Genomic DNA, 27,931 nt, shown 5'->3' on the forward strand with positions numbered 1-27,931 from the left:
ATGCCCATCATCAGCAATGCCAACCACGATTTCAGCAACCTCTCTGTCAGTGACGACAGCAGTCTCGACCGCATCTTCACTGAAATCCCCGAAACAGAGACGATCAAGGTACGATAACAAAAGTGTGAAAATTAAAGAATTGAGAAACTTCAGATGCTGACGATTGTCGTGTTTCACTCTCCAGGGCGTTTACTACCAAAGGGCTCAGTTCATACGGCGACCAGAGGACCTGGTGTCCGTCGACCACGGCCTGCTCGCGGTGATTAACGTTGGGGGGAACAGATACACCTTCCCTTGGAGCACGCTGGAACAATTCCCTCTCACCAGACTCGGCCGCCTCTGCGGCTGCCGGTCGCCCGAGGACATCGCCGACGTCTGCGACGACTATGACGAGGCGCGCAAGGAGTTCTTCTTCGACCGCTCGCCGTCCGCCTTCCGGGTCATCCTCAACTTCCTGGCGGCGGGGAAACTGCGTCTGCTGCGGGAGATGTGCGTCCTCTCGCTGCACGACGAGCTGACCTACTGGGGCGTGGAGATGGCGTACATGGAGCGCTGCTGCAAGCGGAAGATGTACACGCGCATCGAGGAGGTGCACGAGCTGGAGCGGCGCGAGGAGGAGCGCCGGCACAGGAACGCCATGCAGCGCGTGCCGGTGGAGGAGACCAAATATCGTAAGGTGATGAACTGGCTGAGGGATACGGTGGAGAATCCACAGTCTGGCATACCGGGGAAGATCTTTGCGTTCTTGTCAGTGATCATGGTGGCGGTGACTGTTGTCAGCTTGTGTATCAGCACCATGCCAGACCTCAGAGAGGAGGAAAACAGGGTGAGTGAGCCAGAGTGTGCCCTCAGTTCATTCCTGCTCAAATACACAGTGATGATTTAGTAATAGCCGCTCATAACGTTTTAAAGGCGTTACCGTATACACTATCGTTCAAAAGTTTGGGGTCACCTATACAATTTTTTTTTTCATTAAAACTCACTTTTATTCATCAAAAGAGTTGCAAAATGAATAGAAAATATAGTCAAGACATTGACAAGATTAGAAATAATGATTCTTTTTCAAATAATAATAATAATTTTGCCCTTCAAAGGGTTTTCAAGGGATTTCTAATCATCCAATAGCCTTCTAACGCGATTAGCAAACACAATGTACCATTATAACACTGGAAATGGGCCTCTATACACCTATGTACATATTCCATTAAAAACCAGACCAGTTTGCAGCTAGAATAGTCGTTTACCACATTAACAATGTATAGAGTGTATTTCTAATTTAGTTTTATATTCATTGTAAAAAAAAAAGTGATTTTCCTTCAAAAATAAGGACATTTCTAAGTGACCCCAAACTTTTGAACGGTAGTGTAAGTCCAACACTTTTCCTGGAAACCTAATTGTATTACCCAGTGTCCACTGGGTCCACAGAGCAAGGATTGTGCTTTATTCTTGTTTTTACTCATTTCAGATTGAGGCTGATGTTGTAAAGCTGCTAAATTGGGCTTCAAAAATCATGCATAAATAGAAACTTCCCTTTGTCCCGCCACATGTCCCATGTCCTCTGCGCTTTACCTACGGCCGGGGCGGGGGATAATGAATCCCAAGTTGCTCAGTGAGGCCTGTCCACTATGTGTCAGATAACACTGTGGAATAATGAATGCGGGCTTACTAACAGGCACGCATATAAATGCAAATGTGCACACGAGCAGACGCGTTTACAGCTGCACAAATTTTGCAGAGATTCACAGTGTGTGCACTGGCAGCCACATGGCAAAAAAAATAAAAAAAACACACCGTTCCTCTGACATTCACTCTCACGTTTCACTGCAGCTTAAATATCAACTGTTTTTCCCAACGTAAATTAATTTAAAATATTAAAATAAAGACTCTCCAGCAGGCAGAGATTGTATCCTCTGTATTTTCACCCCCAACGTCCCATTTCTTCTATTCCCTGCTACCAGAAAAAAGTTTGCCCACCATTTCCCAAGGTGACCTTACATAGGAATTAGTATGTATACTGTGTACGGGGTCTTGTATGTGTGCGTGGACTGAAAGCTGCAAGGAAAACTCAACAGAGGCTCCTCGACAAGTCATCAACCGCAGCCCCGTGTATTGATTTAGATATGAACTGTCCCACGCCAGCCAAAGGATCAAGTGCAGGAGGCTGTGATAGTGTAGAATTTAGGGAGCACTGGCTGCAGAATGCTTGATGAGTTCCAAAGGCTTAAGAGAGGATTTTTGAAAGGCCTGCCAGGAGGAGGAGGAGGAGGAGGAGGAGGAGGAGGAGGAGGAGGAGGGCCGGTCATCAGTGACACCAGGGACACAGATGTTCAGGAATACACAATCACTGCATCTGATTCTGTGCGGAGTGGTTTCTTGGATCGGTCTCTTTATTGCAACACACGACAGGACAAAGCTGTAAGAATTAGCCTTGAGAGAAATAGAAAAAAAAAAAACGTAGTGGAATCAGATAGAAAATAATCAGCTTCTAAAGGAAAGAAATCAGAGACACTACAAGTGTTGCTGAACATGGAGAGATTGTGTTTCCTGGTGATGATCATATCGCTCATTATGCATTTTCTTACAGGGATAGATGAAACTGAGCTTCACTTGATTGTTATTCCTTTACGTAAACGCGGTGAGAAAGAAAAGTGACGCTCCGTGGGAGAAATCGAGGTTTACTCTACCCTTAGGCTACTTCCACATTACTCCACTTTAGTTTAAAAGGGAATAAATTAGGCTCTGGGGGTTCTCAGATTTAGATTTCTAACTTACACACACATGTCCAGTCTACCTGAACAGTCACGGGATATCATTTTCCAGGTGTGTTAGTACTTGTGTTAGCTACAGAGTTAGTCTACTCTCATGAAATATTCCTACTGGAAGCTACGAAAAGTAATGCACGGTGTTTTCGTAGGTTACACACCTATGTTCCAAAAGCCCTACAGAATACAGAATGCTAACCCTTAACCTAACCCTAACAGACATCGACTGATGCCGGGTCCGTCGGGAACATTATGTTGGGGAAAAATCCGTGCTTCCTCCAACGCGTATGGTTCGTTCCGCCCTGCGAAACACGTACCGCGGGCCTGTCAGCGCCGCGAAATCGCCCTCCACTGAAAGGCCAGGCCAGTATTTGACATGTGGAGGTTACTACATTGTAATCTCAAAGGGTTGGTCGGAACAGGGCAAGGAGGTCAAACCTCATAGTGTTTTCGGAAAACATAGGGATTTCTGAACGTAGGGCTTTCGGAACATAGGGATTTCTGAACATAGGGATTTCGGAACATAGTGCTTTCGGAACATAGTGCTTTTAGAACATAGGGATTTCGGAGCATAGGGATTTCGGAACATAGGGATTTCGGAACATAGTGCTTTCGGAACATAGGGATTTCGGAACATAAGGCTTTCGGAACATAGTGCTTTCGGAACATAGGGATTTCGGAGCATAGGGATTTCGGAACATAGGGATTTCGGAACATAGGGCTTTCGGAACATAGGGATTTCGGAGCATAGGGATTTCGGAACATAGGGATTTCGGAACATAGGGCTTTCGGAACATAGGGATTTCAGAACATAGGGATTTCGAAACATAGGGATTTCGGAACATAAGGCTTTCGGAACATAGTGCTTTCGGAACATAGGGATTTCAGAACATAGGGATTTCGGAACATAGTGCTGGGACATAGGGAACATAGGGATTTTGGAACATAAGGCTTTCGGAACATAGTGCTTTATGAACATAGTGCTTTCGGAACATAGGGATTTCGGAACATAAGGCTTTTGGAACATAAGGCTTTCGGAACATAGTGCTTTATGAACATAGTGCTTTCAGAACATAGTGCTTTCAGAACATAGTGCTTTCAGAACATAGTGCTTTCGGAACATAAGGCTTTAGGAACATAGTGCTTTCGGAACAGTGCTTTCGGAACATAGGGCTTTCGGAACATAGAGGCTATCCCCGTTTTCATATGCTTTCGCACATCATTTTCGTCACAGTGCCGTGGTCATGTGACAATGCGCTACATCCCCTTACCCTACCCGTCACCATAACAGTAACCGTAACGCAAGGTAGAGACCCTCACACTCGTTCCATTGGATTTTCATAGGGTAATACACGTAAAACGGGGTACGTTCTCTTTCGTACGTTTTCATACGAACCTTTGAAAATATGTTGACAGAGTAGTATAGCTGTAGCTTTAATCATCTTATTTCTCCTTTGCTTTCTCCATCTTGCTCACTCAGCACACACCGTTATTACTATTATTGATTTATTTGTGACCAGACAAAAAAAGTTTTGTTGAAACATTTCATTTTTCACTGTGTTATGTTTTTGTTTTGACTTTCCTCGTTCTGCCTTGGGGCGGATTTCGTGGGCGCTAATGAAAACACGGGTATATACCCGTTGTTTCCTTGTCCCTATAGGACGAGGTAGATCCACAGACAGACTCCAAGCCTCTTGCGCTTGTTTACCTGCCATTTTGAATCACTGTCATTACTGAACATAACTGCCCGGTGCTTTTAGAGGAATGAAGATAAAGCGACCAGAAGTTAAGTGGCTGAAGATGTATCTTAACAGTTGGATAATGGTGATCTTTAGAGGTGAAGAGAGTGGAACTGTGGCATGTAGTCAAAGAGAGAGAGAGAGAGGGGAAAGTCTTGATTGATGGTCTAAAGGTTTGAATCGATGTAGTTTCGCAAGTAAGAGCCAGACAGAAAAAAACAATACATTCAACTTCGGGATAATGGGGAAAAGTTTACTACATAACTACATGAGCGACCAGGTGAAATGAACAGCTAGATTACTTGACTAGCCTTAACTTAAAATGAAGTTAAAATCCTGTTAAAATTTTGTTTTTCTTCTCAATCTTTGGGCCAATTCCAATTCCTATCTTAACCCTCAAGCTCAACCCTTAATCTTAACTGGCCCTCAAAACAAAGTGTTGAGGGTTATTTTGTCACTCAGAAATGTGACACCCCTTAAATGCAGATACATCTTCAGACTGTAGGGGGCAGAATAACGCGAAAGCTGCGTCCAGTCTGTCAACTCCAAAAAAGAAGAAGAACACATTTACGGCAGAATTATTTATTACGATCCGTTTGTCAGTCAAGTTATTAGGTTGTCAGTTAGTTATAAGATGATACTCATACAAATACCACAACCACGGACATATTCAGCTGACAGTTACCACACACCACGGCTTATTGAAAAGTAAACCATAGCAAACGATCGCTTGTCCGCACCGGCCGAGTAAAAATAAATGTTACGTTAACAATGACGTAAGTAATCCGTAATATGGGCCTAAACTAAGATAATACAATGGTTTTCACAATTTTTATGTCTCTATTAACAAAGAAAATACTTAATTTGTAGCGCACTCGTTTCGCTGCTTTCGGCGCCATCTGTGTTATGTCAAAACACGCAATGCATTCTGGGTAGCCCTTGCTCCCAAGGGTGGTCTCGGAAAATCTCAATATTGAGGGCGATACAGCCCTTAAACTCGCCCCTCAACTTAATTTTTCTGAGAATTTGGACAGCACTTGCACTAGAGGGAGCGCACATTTTTGAGATTGAGGGTTAAGATTGATGGTTAAGCAAGGAATTAGAATTAACCCTTTGTTTGTCTCTTTGCCATTTTTGTTGTTTACGTTGTGCTTTTTTGTTAATTACATGCACGTGAACTTCCAGTTAAGCAGGAAATTACATAAAAATGCTCAAAATGCTGTATTTGACCCCATGAAGAGCAGATATCATGATGTTTGTTGGCCATGTATCGTGATTCCCACTCAGACAGTTTTAATGAGTTTTTTGATTCCATGTCCCATTGGAAAGAGTTTGGCCGCTCTCTTTGAAAGTAAACAAAATCCATTTACAGCGTCCATGTTTCTTTGTTTTTGTAACTGCATGCCTCGAGAGTTTTACTATCATCCGCTGTTCAGGTGCTGAATTGAATCCTGAATGCCGTGTTCCGGCGAGCTAGCGATTTTGTCCGTAGCGGGCCAAACTCTTGTCATCTTTAATTTACACGGCTCTGCCGTTTGTCTCTGTCTCTGCTTCGTGCTGTACGCCGGGGCCAAAATTCCCCCTTTCGTTTCGCTCATCACTCATTCCGCCTCTCCGCTCTGCCTGTGTTTGGGCAAGGCGTGTGAAAGGAGAGATAAAGTAAGTGGAAGATGGAGGCAGAGGACGGGCAAACACAAGGGTTAGGTCTGAGGGAGCAGCAGCAGAATGAATTGAAAAGAGATGAGAGTGACATTGTAGTGGACAGAAGGCGAGAGGTAAACACTGGAGTTGGCCGGTGTGTATTAAAAGGTCATTTGTCTTTGCAGTGTTCATTGTTCTTGGTTGAGTCTGTTGGTTTGCTTAGGCTGTGCAGGGGAAACATGGTGTTGAGCATTGCTTTGCAGGTGGTGCGTCAAAGCAGCTGTGACTAATGAACTTGATGACAGGCCTAAATTAAACTTGACTGTTGTGTCAGTTTGTGTGCTCCCTGCACGCCATTGTCTTGTGAAAGAGAATATACAAGAGAGAGGAACTGCTGCTGTGGAACACTAAACTGTGAGTGTTTGTGCACGTCCTACTGTTTCAGTTCAAGCCTGTTTTAGTTCCTGAGTTTCCTCTGTTCCCCTGTTCCTGTGTCAAGGTGTTGTTCTGTTTATGTTTTTGTACCTCTACTGCTTCAGATTAATTTGCCTTTTTGTTCATTTGCTTTATTGAAGACTCTTGGAATCTGCATCTGGGTCATCAATCTTTAGAAAAAAACGTAATAGAATGAAACAACCAACACAGAGGAGCACTGAGGAACAGAGGGACTATATACTATAAACTAGTTAGAGTACAAAGATGTTTTTCATGATGGTCACAAGAAGACATGAAATTCATGTTTTCACTGCAATTCACTTCAGCCGCTTGAGTTGAAATATTTGAGATTCCCATGAGGCAACGTCATGATTTTGCCACATTAATGGAGCCAAGGCCATAGTCCAACTAAGACAGGCAATCAGACTCAGTTTATTGGCCGTGTATGTCTGATTTCACCTCCATTAGGTGGCGCTGTATCTCTCTATAATCTTGTGCGTATTGAATCAGTTTCCTGTTGACCTTTTACGTCACAAACAGTGAACGGCGAGATTGATCATGATGTGGTTCTGTGTGATTTGTACCTGCTTAATCGTGAAAAGTCCAAAAGTGGGTCTTCTTTGCTCTTTCGCTTTCGTGTTGCTTGCTCTTTTACGGCAACAGTACTACAGTTTATATACATTATCTCCTTCTACACTCTTAGAAATAAAAGTGCTGAGTAGAACCATAAAAGGTTCTTCGGCTTATCCTTATTGGAGAACCCTTTTGGGCTCCCGGTAGAACCAAGAACCCCTTTAAACCCTTTATTCAGGAAAGGGGTTTTTAAGGGTTCTCTGGATCAAAACGGTTCTTACTGGAAACATTAGTGTTACCAAGAACCCTTGAAAAAGCCTTTCTTCTGGAAGGGGTTTTTGTAGAAGAACCCTTATTTCTAAGAGTGTACTTCCAGTCAAAGACCAGGGAAGAAAATCAGGGCGTGTGAGAATCCTCCACGTGTTCCCAATGTTGTAGTAGAAATGGACGACTGTTGCTTTTCACTCTGATCAAGTAAGACTGAAGAAGGACATTAAGGAATGAGTGAGGAAGTTGTACGACCTGGTCACTTCTCTTTCACTGATTCAGGCTGTTGATTGCCCTGTTGTTAGTTTGGTCTTTGGCTGTTGGTTAGCTCTAGCTTTTGTACTTGTTGGCTGTGTTTACTTGTACTCAAATAAAAAGCCACTTTGCTTTTTTTGGATTTGAAGTTTTTGGAAGAAGAAACTTCAATAGCTCTATATTCTGAAGTGTATCTACTATAGAGTGTTTAGTCATGGTCATGCCAAATGTTTACAGCCCAGTGATTACTGCTCCGTCCTTCATCCGTGTCCTCGTGTTGATGGTGTTTGTACTGTATCTGTATCCACTCTGTTTGTGAAAACTTTCTATGTAAAACACAGATTTTCAGCTCAAGGTTAAACTTTGGAGCTGGAGTGTTTCTGCGCCTGCTGCTTTTGTCTCCTGCAGGTTTTCACACTCAGTGCTGTTGGTTAAGTGAAGTAAAGTGAGGTTACATTTTTCAAAAGTAATGTTATTAAAAGACAAGCAAATAGCCATGACAACTATCTGCTGTCGGTAAGATTATCACTTTGACTCTTGCAGCGACAGCTAAGACTAAAATGCTTATTCTCTGCTGGATGTACCTGATAATCTTCACCTTTTTTAATCATATATATACTGTATATATATATAAGACATCTCAGTTTTTACATTACTTTTTACTGTGACCGCTGTCTTATCCCTGACTCCAATCATCTCTCCTGTGTCTCCAACGTCTGGACGGACGGATAACAGCAGTGTTTGGATTAGAATATGTCACCTGCACATTTGTCACCTCCCTCTGGAGAACATCAGTGTCAGCACACGCTGATAACCTGAGTCTGAGTTCACATTTGTCGCTGTTCAAATGCCACGGCAGGCTCTCCGTGCATATACTGTACTGTATGTCTGAGTAAAACTTCGCTAAACTTCACTTTTGGTGGATTGTTGGAGTCTTTCCAGGTAGTAATTCAAGTGAACATTTTATGTCCTTAATTCTATAAATTCGAGTGTGATTCACTCTTCAATCTTTACGTCTCAGGGCGTAGACAAGACTGCATGACACTGATTGATTATCCACTTGTTCTCAAGCAGGGAGTCGTCAATAAACCTCATGAAACTGAACTTGAATGAATGAATGAATGAATCGATGGACAGTTCGCTCTCTTTTAGCATAACTGGATTACGCTGCTGGATTACAGGATGGGTTAAATGAAGCTGTAGTTGTGGGAACAGTACACAGTGTATGTTACTTGATATCCGTTGTAGAATGAATGCGTTCGGCTGCCAAATGAGTCAGAAAATGAGATTAAATCAGGTGCAGTTCGGCACAGAATTACATTATGTGATTTAACAAAGCCTGTTTTCCAAATCTGCTCCCTCCCTCCCTCTCTGGCTGAGCGGTGGCTTTGGCATTCAACATTTTGGACAGTGCAATCTCAGCATTGCAAAAATACCAGGAAACAATAACCACCTTTGTAAGTACATTATATAATAGAGCACTAAAAACTCACTAATGTCTCATTCTCCTGTTGTTGCCAAGCCTTTATTTTTGTAGCCGGGTTCATCTGCTACATGGACTCAGTATATAAATATGCTGGGTTTAAATGGAGGGGTAGTTTAATGTGTTTACGCAGCAAACAACAAGATGTACGGTAATGGCTAGAGATGCTAATGCTGTTCTTTAGAATTCAGTGCGGCTGCTAAATGTTCTCGTTTTATAATAACAAAAGACAACACAACAGTGCTTCCATTAAACGCATATTTATTGACCAACACTTATGACCTGTCTCCACAACACTACACAAAAACTGTTCAATAAAAGTTTGAATGAAACATTTTCATTCGTCAAGTTTATGACTATACAAGAATATAGAAGTGACATATATTTATGAATATATATTATACTATATATGTTATAATTTTCTGGTTGATTAAATAATAATAATAATAATAATAATAATAATAGGCCCATTTCTACCCCCAGTAGTGGCAGAGAGCGTCCAGTTGGAGGTAACCGTCCAGTTTTACTCCTTCTCTTCTCTTTATCTATTTTGATGCATAAATAACATGTTTGTTTTCTACATGTGAACAGGCCTTAACCATATTATTTTGTTTCAGTATGTAATAATAAGTAACGTCCACATGTGAGATACAAAACACATACTGTAACCGGAGATGGAAAACACCATCAGTCTCAGTTTGTGTGTGTCTTTGTAAGGTCCAAAAATGTACAAACCTATCGTTGTGGGGACATTTTAACCTTGTGGGGACATTTTTGTCCAGGCCCGACAACTTTAAAGGACTTTTTAGGGTTAAGACCTGGTTTTGGGTAGGGTAAGGGTAAGTTAGGGTAATGGTTTGGGCTTTGTGTTGTGTTCCAGGTATTCCTCATTTTATGGGTACCTATTTATTTACACATTATGGGGACTTGTTTTCCTTACTGGGACAAAAAGCAAGTTCTTATAACACAAAATATTACATTAAGGTGGAGATTTGTTATATAGCGAGGATGACCAGGGTCACCAACCTTTTTGAGACCGAGAGCTACCTGAAGGGTAAAGAATAATATGAAGGGCTATGATTAATATTATGCATTCAATTGCAAATACATGATGATAATCAGTTTTTATAAACAATTTCAATGATATTTTACTGAGTGATCATGTGGATACATGCAAGTGAAGTGAGCCCACGGGCACCACGTAGGTGACCCCTGCTTTAAAACCTAATCCTCTAAATGTCCGTCTGGATTTGTGCTCATTTTAACCACAAAAGGGACATAAAATGTTCCGTAATTAAGTTATTTTGACCATTTTTCTGGGATAACTTCCAATATCTGGCAGTTATTTACAATAAACAGTTTTATTGAGAAGAAATCACTGCAGTTGTACACAAACATTTGGAATTTGAACAGTACAAGACGTGTAAATTGACATGTTTTTGTCTCAATGTTCAAAAACAGGACCAACAAATGGAAACTTATGTACAGGCGTTTTTCCAACTCTCTCCTCTCTGGCAACAAAGACGCTGATTCGCCGCCTTCCCGCGATGCTATGAGTGGCTTTGACTTTCAGCTTGTCAGCTTTTCAGAAACTGTTGTTTTCTGGGTTTTTTTTTGATAGCACAAACCAAAGAGTGCTTGAGCAAACGTGTCGTCTCTGAAATGTCATAGAATGGAATCATGGAAACCAGACACACTGAGTGTGTGTATACTCCGTCTCTGTGTGAAGACAAAGCGCCATCATCTATCACGAGCCTCATTTGTTGCGGAGCAGCACAGACACAAAATTAAGAATGCGTTCTTCATGTGCCTCATTTTATCTCCCCCCCTTTTAATCCTCTGTAGAAAAATGATCATGAATTCAAGCAGCATAAATAGACGTCAGTGTTCGTAAACTTTGTTGGCTTTGTTCACTCGCGGTGACGATAACTCATGCAAAGTAAATAAAAGTTTTGACAGGCCGGTGGGGAGGAGGAGGAGCAGGAGGAGGAGGGGAGGAGGAAGCGAATAAGGATGAGGAAGCAGGAAACAGAGACAATAAAGCAGGAGCAGAGAAGTAAAGAGAGGATAAACCAAATGGGAAATTTACAACGTTATACAGACGCCGCGCAGACTGCAGATGCACTTGTGTCCGAGAGATATGACGGTAACTTTAGAGGGACGGAGATAACGGTGTAACACACAACAAAGGGAAATAAAGAAGCGTTTATTGCAGAGATAATGTTATCGCTCAGTGTTACGCAATAAGGAACTGTATGAATATGGTAATTATCAAACCTTTGTGAAGTTTTGACAGTATATACACTATGTGTGTGTGTGTGACTATGCATTCACTTATAATTAGTGCCTAATATAAGCCTCTCTTATGTGTGTGTGTCTGCACTCTTTCTGACTGTATCAGCGTTGAGCAGATTCTCTGCCTATTAGGGTGCAATCTGGTTTATGAGCTGTGTTCCTTCTGATGTGCTGCACGGCTGCCAAGTGGGATTATAGAAGAGAAGAAGAAGAGAAAAAGAAGAGAGAGCAGCATCTGAGATGTTTATCCTCTTCATGCCAGGACAGTGGTTGCTCAGCATATACTGTAGTCCAGCACAGCACAGCACAGCACAGCACAGCACCACTCACAGAGCAAAGGAATGCTTGTTATCTCTGGATATATGGCTTTATTTTAGGAGGATAAACAATTCATACTTTCTGAATTATGGAGAAGATGTTTTAAATATGAGGTTATTTTTTTTAAATGTTAATGACGTAAATGTCAAGCAAAATGACACTGCAACACACACAAAAAGAGTGTTTTCATTGATACTTCATTGAGACAAGTGCATTGTCATTTGTATTCTTAAAATAGCTCAGTTCGGAGGAGCTCGCTCACTTGTTTACCCTTTTCACTTTGCAGTATTTGGTCTTGAAATCCACACTGGAAACAAAAAGAGACACAAAATGAGGCACAACACAAGCAGCCCAAGTTCAACTCACTGTGTTAGTACAGACACTGCTGTCTTTTAAAGGCTAATAAAAAAAAATGAAGATTAGTTAAGGATGAGTTGTTTTGTCATCTGTGTTCCCGCCTAATTTACCCAAATACACGGACACAATAATGACGTTCAAAATTTTTAAAACTCAATTTAATGCCTCAGTGATCACATTTCATAATATAGCATAGTGCTATTAGTTGACCTCCCTTTGATAAGACAGCGAAACATAAAAGAAGTCACAGGGAGGAAGTTTTCAATTTTAATATAGCATACTTTTTTTTTATTTTTTAGTGTACATTCAATTGATTTTTAAGTAAAATTTCAGCCACCGAATCATAAAAAGGAATTTCCAGATTTTGGGCCAAAAGACACCAAAACAAAATGACACAGGATGTTGTGAAGATGCATGCAAAAACTGCGGCCAACACGTGTCTGTCTATTCCAGCTAAGAGTCTGTCCAAGATCCCTTTGGAACACCAAAACTGTTTCAACAAGATGTGAGTACGTGGTTGAAAGGTAGCCCACAAGGGACAAACTAAACATGACAAGTGTTTGATGCTAACCAAAGGCTACATGCTGTAGATACTGAAAGGAAGGATGGCACTAGATCGTGATAAAGATATAAATTGTAAAAACATGGAAAATTGAGAAGTGAAAGCTGGTGCGATAACAGCTGGTGTGGACACCACAAGAATTAAAGTTCACATAGAGTGGTCCTGTTGCACATATATGTGAGTTATGGAGGTCTACTTACATACATTAAGTTGTTTTTATGGTCAAAAACCTCCTAGTTGCTGTAAATGAGCCGATGGAAATCTCTCCTTACTGATGCTGTCCTCAGCCGCTCTGTTTCAGACTGAACTCTCACACCCAGAAGACAGACTGTGTTGTGATTGGCCAGCCAGCGGAGATGCTTCCCAACAGTTTTGTGATTGGCCAATACCTGGAAGTGACATAATCAGCACACCCGCTCTCAGAAGCGCAGCTCCCCCCTCTGGAACAGTGGATGCACTGCTAATTATTATCAAAACATTGCTTTAACAATGTTTAAAAATAGTTTCGTCACGACTCCCCGCCACAGTCCCTTTTATGACTTTGACCTGGAGTCAGACCCAGAGTCAGAAGACACTGTCGCTCGTGAAACACCTCCACAACGGACGTTATTCTTCTTCTGCGGTTCAATGTACGCAACCGGATGTGCCCGGACTAGTGCCCGGAGTAGGACGATCTGCTGTTCAGGAGAACCGCTGTTTACGTAACCGGAAGGGAGATCTCGCTGAGCCCGAGATTACAATAAAACACACAGCGTTCTCAGCAGTGGCTGAACTGTTTGTTTCGAACCTTCAGGGCTTCGTAAACGAGGTAATGACGCAGATACACACTAAAAAACAGCGTTAATTGGAACTTCCGGTCTAGGTCCGCTTTAAGAATTAAAAAAACATCTGTGCTCATCTCTCTCTCTCCTTTGTCCAAATCGAATGAGGAACTTGTTGAAAAAAGAGTGATGCGTTCCTTGAGCAGTGCGTGTCATTCTTAAGGGACAGAGCTGATTTGGTGTGTGCACGTGCATATTTGTGTGTGCGAGCAGCGACTTGACAGATGGAGAATAGAGACTTATGGGCTGTGAAGGGATCCCCGTGCCTCAGATGTCGCCTCATCAGATGATCTTGTAATCCTCTCTCTATCCCCTCCACACCATTTACCTATACTCCCTTTCCATTTATTCTCCTCCCTCTCTCTCTCTCTCTCTGCCTGTGGCCCCCAACGTACCACTTTCATTCCTCTCCATTAGCGGTGTTTGTGCGTGAACAAGCTGTTGGTCTTTGTTTTGCGACGGATCTCTTGGCAGCCTTTCATATGGAGATGAAACTGTTCAAAGTTTGCTTTCGCACTCACGTCTGTGTTCTGTTGTGCAGTGTACGGGAAGTACTTGGAGTGGACAGAGTGGGTCGACTCTTGTATTATGAAGGAGGCACTAAATGGACAAAAGTATTTGGATGCCTGACGATTACACTAAGGGCCTGATTTACTAAGATTCCAAATAGAGAGCGCAATCTATATTTAATTTATTCAGATATACCAAATAAGAAATGAATGTGCGTCACCTGTGAATGCGTAGTTGAACATGCTCTGGAAAAGCGTAATTTCCTGATTTACAAATATAATATAACTTTTAATAACCGCAGCCATGTGTGCGCACCGCTGTGCCAGTTAAGACCTGCCTTTCAAACGTGCTAAATATAGACGCAAAAATAAACACCGCAATCAGTTTCAGGTTTGATAAATCACTTTGCGCCTGCTAAAATAACATATTTACATCTTCTCCTCCCATCACATGCAAAATAGCGTGTAAACGCCCCATATTGCATATGCATTAAGGCAAGAACGCTAAATGGGTTGCGAGTGCTATTTTGCCCGTCTGAGGGATGCTCTCCTCGTTGCGCCTTGTTAGTAGATCAGCATCAACTCAAATCAGCGTGTGCAATCCAGTTTGCACACGTTTTTGCACGCGCAAAGCTTTAGTAAATCAGGCCCTAAGAGTATTCAAATACATACACAGTACTTTAATTTCCAGACTTGGTTAGGGTTAGGGTTAAATTACATGTGTCAAACTCAAGGCCTGGGGGCCAGATGTGGCCCGCCACGTCATTTTATATGGCCCGCGAGTGATTAATTGATCTTAAAAATCTGTGTTAAAATAGGTCTATGCTGCTTTAAGGCGTGCGTTGACCATAAACCTCCTTTTTCCCACAATGCATGGCGATTGCGTTACCAGTAAAGTGACGGCACCACCACTCGACTGCAGTGTATCATTCTATATGCATCATGCGACGAGTGAAATTGAATAAGAAATAAATACAGAAAGATTGTCCTTCATTAGCGATAAGGGGCCTTAAGAGACTCTAAAGCCTGATTGAAACACCTGAATTCAACAGGTGTGGCCAAATGCTTTTGTCCATTATAGTGCATGAGCTATTGCAAATGCACAGGTGCAAACAGCTAATGCCCTGTGTCTTGTGTGTTTGTGCATATATGCAGATATCAGGTTACAGCGCGATGATGGATGCAGGTGTTACATAATGCAAGACCTTGACCTATGAGTGCAGTGTGTTGAACCACACCCCCTAATTGTTTTCTATAGGTGTTTTTTCCACTTGTGGGTCACTCTCAGGGGAACAGAGATGGATCATTCATTACCTGATCCACACCAGGCGCCAAATTTTGTCAGCAGCTACTTCCTTTCTTAACAATTTACGGCAGTTTTGGAGATTTTAAGTACAGCTAGGCTTGATCAATCTAAGCTCTGGTCTTCTCAAAGAGATTAGTCTGATTGTTTTTCTTTTGACGAAAGTTTCAAAAGGTTTCATCATAGTTTTTTCAATAATAAATGTATTTTTATTTAGTTAAAGTCTTGTTTTGGGACGGAGGAAAAAGTCGTAACGAACACATTTCGTCATAGTTTTCATCACTGAAATGAACTCTGGATATTGGGAACAGGAAAACAGTCAGGTTTTCCGCTATTCAATAACAGGTGTATTAATAACCGGTCGATGTGAATGAGCACAGCAGTGAATAAAAGAAGACATTGGACTGAAACCTTCCTCTTTCACTGTGCAAGAAAAGTACACCTCGACATTCCTCCACATAGTACACAAATAGACACTGTGTGATACATGTTAATGGAAACCAGGATTCTTTCTTCTGTCCACTTCTGTTACCTTCACTATTCATCTTTCTGTTTCCTCCATCCTTTCACTTCTTCTTCTTCTTCTTAAGAAGTTTTTAAAGTGAGAGCAAGGTCGGCAACAGCATAGCATAGACTGAACAATGTTCACTATAGTGCTATAGGTCTGGTCATGGTCTGCTGCAAGGGGGAACTTGATTGATGGGCTGAATCTTTTTCTTTATTCCCCCCCCCCATTCCCAAACCAGTGGGATTTGCTGAATCATCATGAGGAGCAGCTTATTTTAAAAAAGAAAAGACAATCTGAAGGGGGGGATGGGCAACCAAGTGAGGAATTTAAATGTGAGAGATATAGAAGCAGCTGTAGATATTTGGGGTGATGGATGATTTATGCAATTCACCCATTCTTCAACGGGTGCTTGAAAGTTTGTGAAAATCGCCCTTAATAGACATGGGTCATTGAAAGGGCTTGAATTTTGTGCAAGAAAGATATTTAGGTAAATGTGATGGTGGACTGGCCGACTATGTCAATTTCTAGAGGTGTCCACTGTCTCTGCCATTGACGTGAGATTCCATGCAGAACAATGAGCGAGTAAAGCAAGAGAGTGTTATTTGAATTTAATGCAAATTCAAACAACAAAGACAGGTTTGCCGATTTCCCCAAAGACGATCACTTGTCCAGATGCAGGGCGTGCTGCAAATCTATGAAAGTGAAAGCCATCATGGGCGAAGCGGCTCTTCAAAGTTGCTCTCCCAGCTCAATCTGTCGGCACATTCTGTCCTTCAATGTGAGGGAATTGGTCCTGAGAAGTCCTGAAAAAATATCCTTAAATTTGATGTAAGCCAAAGTAGGGCGGTGATTTATGTTGTTGCTGTTTGGTCTTTGAGAACAAAAACAAAGTGAAATGACTCCGTCCATCATCTGAAACTGTTCTATCACACATGACTGAGGGAGCGCTTGTGGGTATACAGAGGCAGCACATGGAAAACATTCGTCCCATCCAACTCCTGAAAACCTTGTTTTTTTAGTTGTAGAATTTACTTCTGAAACTCTGCTTCTTTGTATTCTTTATACTCCACCCTGTTTGCAGCCGCCTCGCGTTGCTGTTGCCTCCGTCTCCGCTGACGTGAAACAAATCACTTCCTGTGTGCAGCACGGCAACATCCTCTCACAACTCGAGATCTAAACTAGTGAGAAACACAGAGACAGTTTTGTGCAGCTACACTTACACTATTCAGCAATTTTGTCAGTAAACATGAACCGAGCCGAGAGCTAATTGCTTAATCACTGCACGTTGCCACCATCTAACTGTAATTTCAGGGACATAAGAGGGCAATAATCTTCAAGATTTAATTTGGGAACATGGAGGTCACAATCTCCGCTCAATGGACATTTTCTAATTGGCTGCTCCACGAGTACGAACAGAATTGGGAAAAGAAAGCGTTTAGGTTTTTAGCATCTGCTGGTTGGAACAATCCTCAAAATCTACTATCCCTGAATTATTATTTGTTTTTTTTGTCTCCCTTATAAAAGAGCTCTGTGATCTCAGTGGGATTAACCTGGTTAAAATAAATCTGGCCTGCCTTAATCCATAATGAAATGGCGATACCTGTGAGAAAAAGAAAAAAATCCTTGCGATGAAAATAAAAATTCTATCTGCGCTCGTCTTTGCTCTGTGTTTTCATCTCGATTGAATAACCAAACGTAATCATGTGGCCTTGGTTGCAGCAACAGTAGACATAATCAAACAATCTGAGTTACAAAACTTCTTTCAAACTTCCCCCAAAATACTGTTTTCCTGGGCATCTTTCAACAGATTGTTATGGAAAATGAGCACTGATATGTTAATAACCCTCTGGACAGAGTTAGACAGAAATATAATATATTGCATTTATTTTATAACTCTCAGATGTCCCTAAAATAAGTCAAACGTTATCTACAGAGTGCAATATTTGCAGTTACTTTAACTTTTCCTTCTCAATCAGTTTGCAAATTCGCACTTAAATAGACTCAAACGTTGCAAGAAAAATGTTGGCTTTTCACAAAACATCCCCTCTTTTGTGTGTGAGTGTCCTTCATCTGGTACTTTTTACATTCCTTAAACAGCTTGACTGTGCAGTTTTTATACTTTCATTTATACCTACGTCCTCTGCTAATCTATCGCATTATTCCCAAATTCCCATCTATAAACAGCATTCGTGCATTAGCGTAATAACGATTATGGTGACCTCAAAACGTCCATGTCCCTTAAAAGCCTCATACAAATGTCTCGCACCTCTGCTGCTGCTGCTGCTGCTGCAGTCTCTTTTCCTAATTTGACGTGGAGTTGTGTGAATATGAACGATAATGTGACTTCCTGTGTGTGTGTGAGAGAGAGAGAGAGAGACGGCTGCTGGGGTGAACTGTGTCAGTGTTGGAATGAGCTGTCACTGACAATAGTTTCCGGAGAGAGTTGTCCAGAGGAGATAAGGTCACGGGGATGGTGGCTATGTGGGATTTATTTTTGTGTGTGTGTGTGTGAGAGAGAGAGACATAGACAGAAGCCTCCAGCTGTAACAAATGGCCCATCATGCAGAGGTTGAGGATGGTGCCGTGGAGTCCTGACGGACAGGAAATGGAGCGAGAGAGTGCGAAAGAGTGGAGTGTGCACATGAGAGACATAACGTGTGAGATGATGGGGACAGTTGGGCTGTAGACGGTGGCCTGAGAAAACAGAATGCAGTATTTAGAGCGAGATAAGGAGACGGCGTGAAAGATTTCTCAGAGAAAGAAAATCGATGAAAACCATTTGATAAACGGTACATCTGCAATCTGACAAACAAATATCCCTCCAGTCCATCATCTGCAGAGCTCTGGAGAAATCATGGATTATTGGGATTAAGCTATCATGTTTTTGTTTTTTTACTGTGTGGGCTGCTGCACTGTCTCTCTTTGCTCTGCTGCTGTGGAGCTACGTGCTAATATAGGAAGCCTTGCGTTAGCTGATGCTAGAGGTGGGTCACAGTATTGATTTGGTTATATATCATCGTCCTTCCCTCGTGCAGTAATAACAATAATCGACATGCCAGGGCAAAAATAGATATATACTAATTAATAAATGAAAGCGCTCTAAAGTAAACGGTCACTGTCAGTTTCGCTCGCCATTCAAGAAGAGGGAGTTTACAGCGGGAGAAAGCTACGTTAACAGATGCTCTGTCCACGCTCAATACATGGACTTTACGCAGTTTGTTCTCTATGTTGTGAATAAACAGAGAAATCCTACACTTTTAACTTTTCACGTCAACGTTTTGTTTTCTTCCGTTAGACAGATATCCCGATGCATTATTGGTATTGTGGACCATGTGTCACGTATAGTAGAATATTGTGAGATATTACCCTGTGATTCCCACCCTCAGTTGATGCAGGATAGGCCCCTGCTTTGCAGTGTGCAGCTTTATACAGTATCTCCAGATCAAGAAACCATATTTCATGATTTTTACATGATGGATAACAGTTGAAAGACTAATGCATGGATGGCTGCACTTGTCCTCTTTCTGCTTCTATTTGGTTTTGCCTGAATTTAATTCTTCCTTTTTAGTGACGTTATGTATTCATCAGTTTCTCGCCACACCAATGCTGCCTCACACCGCTGCTGCTGACAGAGCTTTGCCACCTCCACCTTTCTAAATCAGAGTCTAACAGGTTCAAAAGTGTTAAATGTTAATGTCTTGCATGATGTCAGTGCCAAATCTGCCAAAGCAAAACAAATAAAAACTGAAAGGAGATTAAATATCTTACAATCTTCTATTTAAGCCAGCTGGGATATGCTGATGTAATATGGCTTATTTATCGTATCTCTATGTATGTTTTTAGGATATCAAAGAAATATTTCCAGATATAGAAGCGTCTTTTTTTAACAACATGAAAGGCTTTGGATATAAATCCTCAACAGGGCAATAAAGTTTGTTGGAGGTTCTGTTGCAAAGTACAAGTTTTTTTCATATTCCAAGCACGTCTCGTTCTCTTTTTGCGTCACGTTCGCTCTCCGCCATGTTTGTTTGTGTTGCCTTCATGAAAAATTCCCTGTATTCATCCGCGCTGTGTGAAGGAGTTCACATTCTAATACAACATCGTGAGAAAATATGCCGCTGTCGTATAGGAAACGATGGATGTCTACACATTCACATCTTTGTAATGTATACCTCGGCAATGAAGTGAAATGATGAGAAATGGAGGTTGGGTTTCTCTCAGATGAAAAGTAAAACTGAATGAATGAATAAAAGGTGTGTGAGAGAGAGAGAGAGAGCAGCGTGAAGGGCAAAACACAGAATGAAGAATGAGACGGAGGGAGGAAGTCCAGAGAGTGTGATGGAGGAGGAAACAGAATGAGTGATGAGAAGGTGGAGACAGAGGAAGGAGGACGAGAGGGGGAGGGAGACAGAGCGAGAGAAAAGAACTGGAATTGATGAAAAGAGAGATAAATGCGGGGTGTGAAAAATTTCAAAAAGTGGAGGAAATGCAGAGAAGCTAATGATAGGGAGAGGCTGCAGAATACAAAGCAATGTCCACCTTAATGGAAAGTCACACGGGCTCATTTGGCGCTTGTCGATTATATAGTTCTAGCACGACTCGACTCAACTCTCATCGTTTTTTTTAGCTTTTCCATTAGATAGAGATAGAAACTGGTGCCCGGTGCTTTTTTTAGTACCTGCTCTGGCGAGGATCCAAGCTGAGTGATTGGTCAGAGAGCGTCATCACTGGAAGAGTCATGAGCATGACGTCCGACACAAGACTCAAGCTGAGCAATGCGCAACTGTAGATCAGTTAAAATCCTGAAAACATGCATTAAAGGTGCCATATGTAAGAATGTGGCCAAAAACGGTTACTACATTCAAATTCAAAATACCGAGGTCTTTTAGGTTTCGTTTTCTGACGTAACTGGCAACCCGTGGTTGCTTGGAGACTCTACTGACTGCAATGATTGGTAGATGGCGGTAGATGGCGGTAGGTGGCGCCACATGCAAAAACATGATTTCAAAACATAATCAAATATTTTGTCTGTACTGTTGTTGTTGGTGAGTTCAGTTTGTTATATGAACATTATTCCTGAGTCTCTGTGACATATTAGGAGGATTTTATGGCCGGTTGCTTTAGATTTATTACATAACGCACCTTTAATCTCCAACATTTAAAGGTGAAGTAAGTAGTTTATAGTGACATCTAGAGGAGAGGCTCAAATTTACAACAACGAGCTGCTCCTCTGCTCACCCCCTCCCTTCCCTGAGCGCTACGGTATCCTCAGCAGGTCAAATGTCGTCCTCGTCATCTCGTATAAGTGTGTCTTGTATATCGTATTAGCACTGGTCTTAGACATGTAAGATAGCGAAATAAATATATATATATTTTTTCATACTGTGTTAGCATTCTAATGGCTAATAGCGTCTAACAACATCTAACAGAGGAGTCTGTTGTATTTTAGCAGCAGTGCTGTTGAAAGCCGTCGATCCTGAGCCGAATCACAACCAGTTCAGTCGAATGTTCAGTTCAAGTACTGACCGATTCTGTGAACAAACCATTTTTAATGAACTGATTCTAATGATTCAGTCCACCGAAAATGACAGTTTTTGCCCGTACTGTCAAACGTTAACGCACGACACGTTTCTATGAAAACTGACCGGAAAAAGACGCATGTGACGTCATGTTTACGTGACTCCTGATTGTTAAAATGAGGCACACGCTGGTTATTTGTAGCGCTGCTCTTTTCGTTTAATAAACAGACCGCTCCAGTTCCACTGTAGGCGCGCTATCAGCGCTAAAAGGAGCTAATGCGGATAATGGAGCTAACTGGTAAACGGTGACTCCGGTGTGTCGCGGCATGTAAACATGATGTCATGCGCGTCTTTTTCCGGTCAGTCGTCATGGAAACGTGTCGTGCGTTAATGTGCGTTAACCTATTGCACAGCGCTAGTTCTTGCCCATGTTGAGAAGTAATGGAAAATGATGTGACTGATACCAAACCAAGGAGAGCCGAGTCATGCTAGAACTGCATAATGGAAAAGCGCCAATATTCAGCATGTTATTTTTGTTAAAATGTGTTTGACTTCTGAGGCGGTTTTTCCTGCAAGGCTAAAACATGTAAATCACTCATGAGTAGGACATAAGAGCATCAGTCATATGCAGAAGAAATGTGCGAAAACATCCTCTGGGAAGAATTACAACTGTATTATTGTCTCCTTTCACACTGTGTTGCTGAAGGGAAAATGTCAAGGCCTTGAGTTTATCACTCACCAGCACCAGTGTTATACACTCGCTTACACCAGCAGAAAAAAAACCAAATGTGGACACGGTAGCCTGTGGCCCCCGTGGGATGTTGTCCTCTTGAGAATGATGACTGTTTCATAAAGAAATGTCCACTTGTGAAATATGCGTACGTTAAATTGACAACCACTTCCAGAGCCTCTCCTGACTCATTTCAACCTCCAGTGAAAAAAGTGGAAGTGATATTGTAAAAACAAAGAGAGAGGTCGTCAGAATGTCAGCGCCGCTGTGATTTATACAAAATCCTCTCCTAGCAACAAATGAGTTTGGTTACTTTTAAATTTAACTGGTTTAGTTGAAGTATTACGGTGATTTTACTCACGGTTGTTGCGGGAAGCTGACAAATCATGGTCTTTGTCACCAGAGAGGGGAGGGTTGGTATACATGCAGTAGTTTAAGACAAGGACTCAAACACATTTTAAAATCTAGTGTCCATGTACAACTACAGTTTTCTATCAAACTTTTACTTTTTTCTTCATTTTAAATTGATAAAACACTATTTTGACATGCAGTGACTGCCAGATATAGAAAGTTATTCTGGGAAAATGGGCAAAAGCAATTACTCACAGGACATTTTCTGGAGATTTTGAAGGTTAGGTGTCAAAGGGTTAAATTAACAAACATTGCATTCGAGCTAGTGTTAGATTAGCTCCATGCAACTCTCTGTGTTTGTCAGTAGAGTAGTGATTTGAGTTGGGTTTTACATCACCACTGACGAAGGCAAGGCAGAAGCACACGGTGCTAGCAAAGCAAGATGACTACAATTTGACTGAAAATGCAAAGAACCACTCATGAAAAAGTTTTAAAAGTTGATTCTATTGATCTGCATTGTCAGCACTTTGACAGAAAAGTTGTGAAGTGGTGCTATCACATATTCGTACAGCTTGTCAAAATTCCATTTCGGGGGTCAACCAGAGTCACACACTAGATCTTAAACCAACAAGAACAATCTCTTTTTTTTCAAACTAAATGCATTACCAAGATTTAATCATGGTGGTGTCAGATCTAAAAAGTATTAAGCAGTGATTTACACTGGTTGTGCAGGAGAATAGAAAATGATCTAGTGCTATTGATGATACAGATTATGAATGTGTTCTGTTGTTACAGAGCAAAACACACATACATTTGCCCCAGCAGTCGGAGTCAGGGATGAATGGCTGCTGAAGTCATGCGTATACCTGAGGACTCACTCTCAGCAAAGTGGACTAGGGGAGGAAAAGAGGGTGAAAGCACGAGAGAAGGCGGAACTTCATAAAAATCCATAATAACACACCATCTTAGATTTGGAGTATCAGTGTGGCTGCAGATTATCTGCAAAATCCATCTGTGGGAAAACATTGTTTTGCAATGTGGATGTGGTCTTTGTATTTTTTACTGTTTGGCAGCACATACACGCACAGGTTTGCACGGATGTTCTTCTTAGGATGAGGCATTGACTTCCTGTGATTTGGACAACTAACCCTAAGTAGTTAATGTCTAACCCTAACCTTAACCTAAACACAGGTCAAATCTTGTTTTGACCTGTGTTTAGGTTAAGGTTAGGGCCCTAACCCTAAACTTCACCAACTCCTCAGAAATGATGTTCAACCTCATCAGGACCAGGGTTTGGTCTCCATGATTAGGGTTAGGTCAGTGTTTAGGCCAGAAAAGGTTGTAAAGAGTCAACTAAATGCTTACCGCTAACCCTTTTAAGGGGCGAAAGAATGTGAGGACCAGCCAAAAGGTCTTCAGTTGCCCCAAAATGTCCTCACTTCCAATGGCTTATAAGGTTTTTGGTCCTCACAAAGATACCCATACAAGAACACACACAATGACAGAACGGCACATTACTAAGCTAATGAAACTTTGTTGAATATCATGTTCTTTTATTTCAATCTTGTGGAGTGGGAAATGAGAGGAGGTGGAAGAAAAAAAGGATTCATTTGTTGGAAAAAGTTGGCAAATTGAGAAGAGCCAGCGCCTGATGAAGGTTTGGGACGAAGCTTTTGAGATATAGGTCAGTTAACAGCAACATCACAGTGGGTTTTCCCCTCATTGTTGCATTCCTCTTCCTTGACACTGTAGTTGGAGGGCACACAGGCCTGATTGCCTCCTGTCACCACTGCTGCTGCTGACTGTCATATTAATCTCTGAAGCCCTCTGTAATGAAATAATTGATTGATTGTGTCACTGTATTATCTATCAGCTCTGCTGCAGTAGCTTTAGTGCACTGAGTGAGCAAAGCTCATGACTTATTAACGATTATCGAGGGTGATTATCTGACCTCAGGATTTTTGTCTTCTCTCCCCCATCTCCCCATGACTTCCTCCCTATCTGTCTCTGTTCCTGTCAACCTCCTGCCCATCCCCTATTTCTCTATTTCACCACCCCCCACCTCTCCTCTCTTCTCCTCCTAACCTCAGGGCGAGTGTTCCCCCAAGTGCCACAACATGTTCATCATAGAGACGGTGTGTGTGGCCTGGTTCTCCTTGGAGTTCATGCTACGGTTCATCCAGGCTCGCAGCAAGCTGGAATTCCTCCGCGGTCCGCTCAACATCATCGACGCCATGGCCATCCTGCCCTACTACGTCTCCCTGGTGGTGGCAGAGGAGGACCCAGAGCTGGCGCACGACAGGCCGGGTGGAGGGAAGGGCTACTTGGACAAGCTGGGCCTGGTGTTGAGGATCCTGCGGGCACTGAGGATTCTCTACGTGATGCGGTTGGCTCGCCACTCTCTGGGCCTGCAGACGCTCGGGCTGACGGTCAGGCGCAGCACCCGCGAGTTCGGCCTCCTCCTGCTTTTCCTGTGCGTGGCCGTCACCCTCTTTTCACCGCTGGTCCACTTGGCCGAGAGCGAGCTCACGGGCACCCATGACTTCAGCAGCATCCCTGCCTCCTACTGGTGGGCGATTATCTCCATGACGACAGTTGGCTACGGCGACATGGTGCCGAGGTCCATCCCGGGACAGGTCGTAGCAATGAGCAGCATCCTGAGTGGGATCCTCATCATGGCCTTCCCGGCGACGTCCATCTTTCACATGTTCTCCCGATCCTACCAAGAGCTCAAGATGGAGCATGACCGATTGTTCAAGGAGGAGTGCGCCGCAGCCGCGGCTGCCGCTGCTGAGTCGCAGGAGGCGGGGGGTGAAGGAGGGGTCGGGGACTCGGCTCCACCTGGGAACACTGGGCACTCACTGGAGTCGCTGGCTCTATTAGGGAAAGGTGGTGAAGCAGCGGGAAATAATAACCACACCCTTCCACCAGCTGCTTTCTGAACATTACTCGCACTGAAGGACTGTGAAAGTCCTGCAAATGACTTTTGCTCCAGACGCCTCAGACCCTACATGGCTGTGCAGTATTTATGTTGCATTGGATAAAAGGAGATTAAACAAACAAAACATTTCCTCTGCTCTTTACTCCTGAAGAGAGCCGAGCTGACTGCACGGAAACCGAAAGACTTAAAGCCCTTTAAATTGGACGGTTCAGTTCATCTGACCAGAAAGCCTCCGCAGCAATATTATTAGCTGGTTGCTTCCATAAACATGCAATAGTCAGTCCAAAGTTGCTTTTCCTTTCACTGTGAAAATACTTTAAAGCCCAACTGCAACTTTTACTTTTGTTCACGTTGTCTTTTTCATACGTTGCCTACAGTATGACTTGAAAATGTGTCTCATACTCTTCTGCCATGAATTCAAAGAAGTGCTCCTCTCTTAGTTTGATTTTTAAGAAGCTTGAAGCCATGTTCTGAGAAGAAACATACACAAACTCTTATATACGTCTTATATATATATATATATCATGTACATCTTATAAGATGTGTATCATCCCTCCCTTGTACGCTTGGACTCTACGAAGGTGGCGGTTTTACTTGTTCTCTACTGTGAACTCGAGGTGATGTGAATGAGGATCCTGCAGATGTTATAGTTCGAGCTGTGTTCTTTTTTTTTTTTTACCAGATGATGACGAAATAAAAGGATGGAGAGAGGAAAAAGAGTGCATTTGAGAGTGTGTGTGAGTGAGAGAGAATGGGCGCTAACAACCATGAAATGTACTTTGCAATGCTTCGAATAAAAGCTCTCTTGGTAATAGGAGAGAAATCCATTTTCTTGGCTGTAGTTTTTTTGGGGGGGTTTGTTCTGGGTATGATAGACTAATCTCTTTGGCCAGGACGCTCGATCAGAGTCCTGCAGAGAGAAGGAGAAACAAAAGCAGCCGCCTCAGACAGACACAGAGCAAAGAAGTATTATACGAACAGTAATTCTGTGACAATCCCCCTTCTTACGTCGCCTCCTCGTTTTAATGTGGACAATTACAACAACCTGGACGAGTGCCACAACATGGCCTCAAATCTCACTTTCAGTTTTATAATCTCTAATTTAACATTGTATCATCAGGTCTGGAATAAACCAAATCCATTCATCCACTGTCAAATCCTGGATGGGGTGATCCTACTTTGTCTGAGAAGACTGGTTCAACCAGGGTGTGGTGTCATGCAGAGACATGCCAGATGTGGATGTAATCCAGATTAAAGTTGGAATTAAAAGCCCCACAGCTGAAGCTTTCAAGTTGATTTGACTTTTTTTGTATTATTTTTCTCCCTCTGCAGTGATTCTATTTATTACAATCACATTTAGCCTACTGTGGGATACAATATACTGCCATTTTGGCAATGCATATAATTTATAGGTACACTGGAATTTGTAATCAATCTGAATCTGACGCAAACCACATTTACATAATGAGATATGATGGATTACACACTAAGACCAAGGCTGTTATCCACCTGAACAGATACAATAAGCAATTCCTACATCCGTAATATTTCCCAGGAGCGAATACAATTTCACATGGATCATAATTACAAACAGATATGATGCTAATGTGGCCTCATATATACATATATGCAATAAAGATGCGCATGATAAATAGAAGCTCGGATAGATCAAGATACCAGATGACTTCATAGGTTTATATGAATATGAAATGTCCAAAAACACCACATAGTGCAGATAAAGAGATCTGCTAAAGAATAAATCTCTCCTCAATGCAGTATCAGAGCACTTTTTCTCCGTTTGCTCCCTCTCTTTACTGTGATCCACAGATCGCACAAATCTCCCCGCCCCTTAACTTAATTTGCACGACTGCTCATCTGTAACGGCAGAAAAAACAAACAAACAAACAGCTCTGCACATAATAAATGTAGTAAAATCTAATTTGTTCCAAAAGTTAAGCAAATCCATCAAAAGTTTCTGGAGGGATGTCTGGCTCTCACTGTGTCTCCTTCACTCTCCTTCACTCTCCCACACATGCACACAAACAAATTATCTCTCTCGCACACCTACTCACGATGGAGACCGAGGTTGCAGTGGGAGGTTTTTCTCGCTCATTGATAGTCTTGAGGTTGAGCCGGGTCACCGCATGCATTCATTGTTATACCCGTAACGTGGGCGACGGGAAGCCTTGTTAGATTGTAAAATGTGATTAAGTACGGCGGCACACATAAACTTAACTTGCAAATTGTACGATATCTGCCTTTTTTCCCTCTCACAGCTGGTGAAGTGAGGAAGGATGCTGCTGTTGTTGCCAGAACGCAAAGGTGTTGATAATGGATTGAGGCGATAATGGAGAGCAGATGGGGGAGCGTCAGCCATGTGTGTGTCGCATGCCTGATGTTTAAAACAAAAACATCGCAAACACCTTTTACAGTAGGAGAAAAGAGAATAAAAGACTAATAAAAGAGAGCTTTTCAGTTTATCATTCTGTCTCATGACTGCAGGGTAAATGATCCGTAGTCTCGCTGATATGATTCTGTGGTGTCACTTTTAAAAAAAACATT

The 27,931-nt window shown here is 42.2% G+C and overlaps 1 protein-coding gene across 1 annotated transcript; it reads left to right on the forward strand.

Annotated features, from left to right (window-relative positions):
• Positions 1–25,370, forward strand: kcng4a (potassium voltage-gated channel, subfamily G, member 4a; the record flags this gene model as incomplete). Its single annotated transcript, XM_083894389.1, has 3 exons — positions 1–108; positions 185–826; positions 24,519–25,370. The coding sequence occupies 3 exons, from the start codon at positions 1–3 to the stop codon at positions 25,368–25,370; spliced, it is 1,602 nt and encodes a 533-aa protein (XP_083750515.1).
• Between the last annotated feature and the right edge of the window lie 2,561 nt (positions 25,371–27,931).

This window comes from Microchirus variegatus (assembly GCF_963457635.1).
Source record: "Microchirus variegatus genome assembly, chromosome: 8".
Lineage (NCBI taxonomy): Eukaryota > Metazoa > Chordata > Actinopteri > Pleuronectiformes > Soleidae > Microchirus > Microchirus variegatus.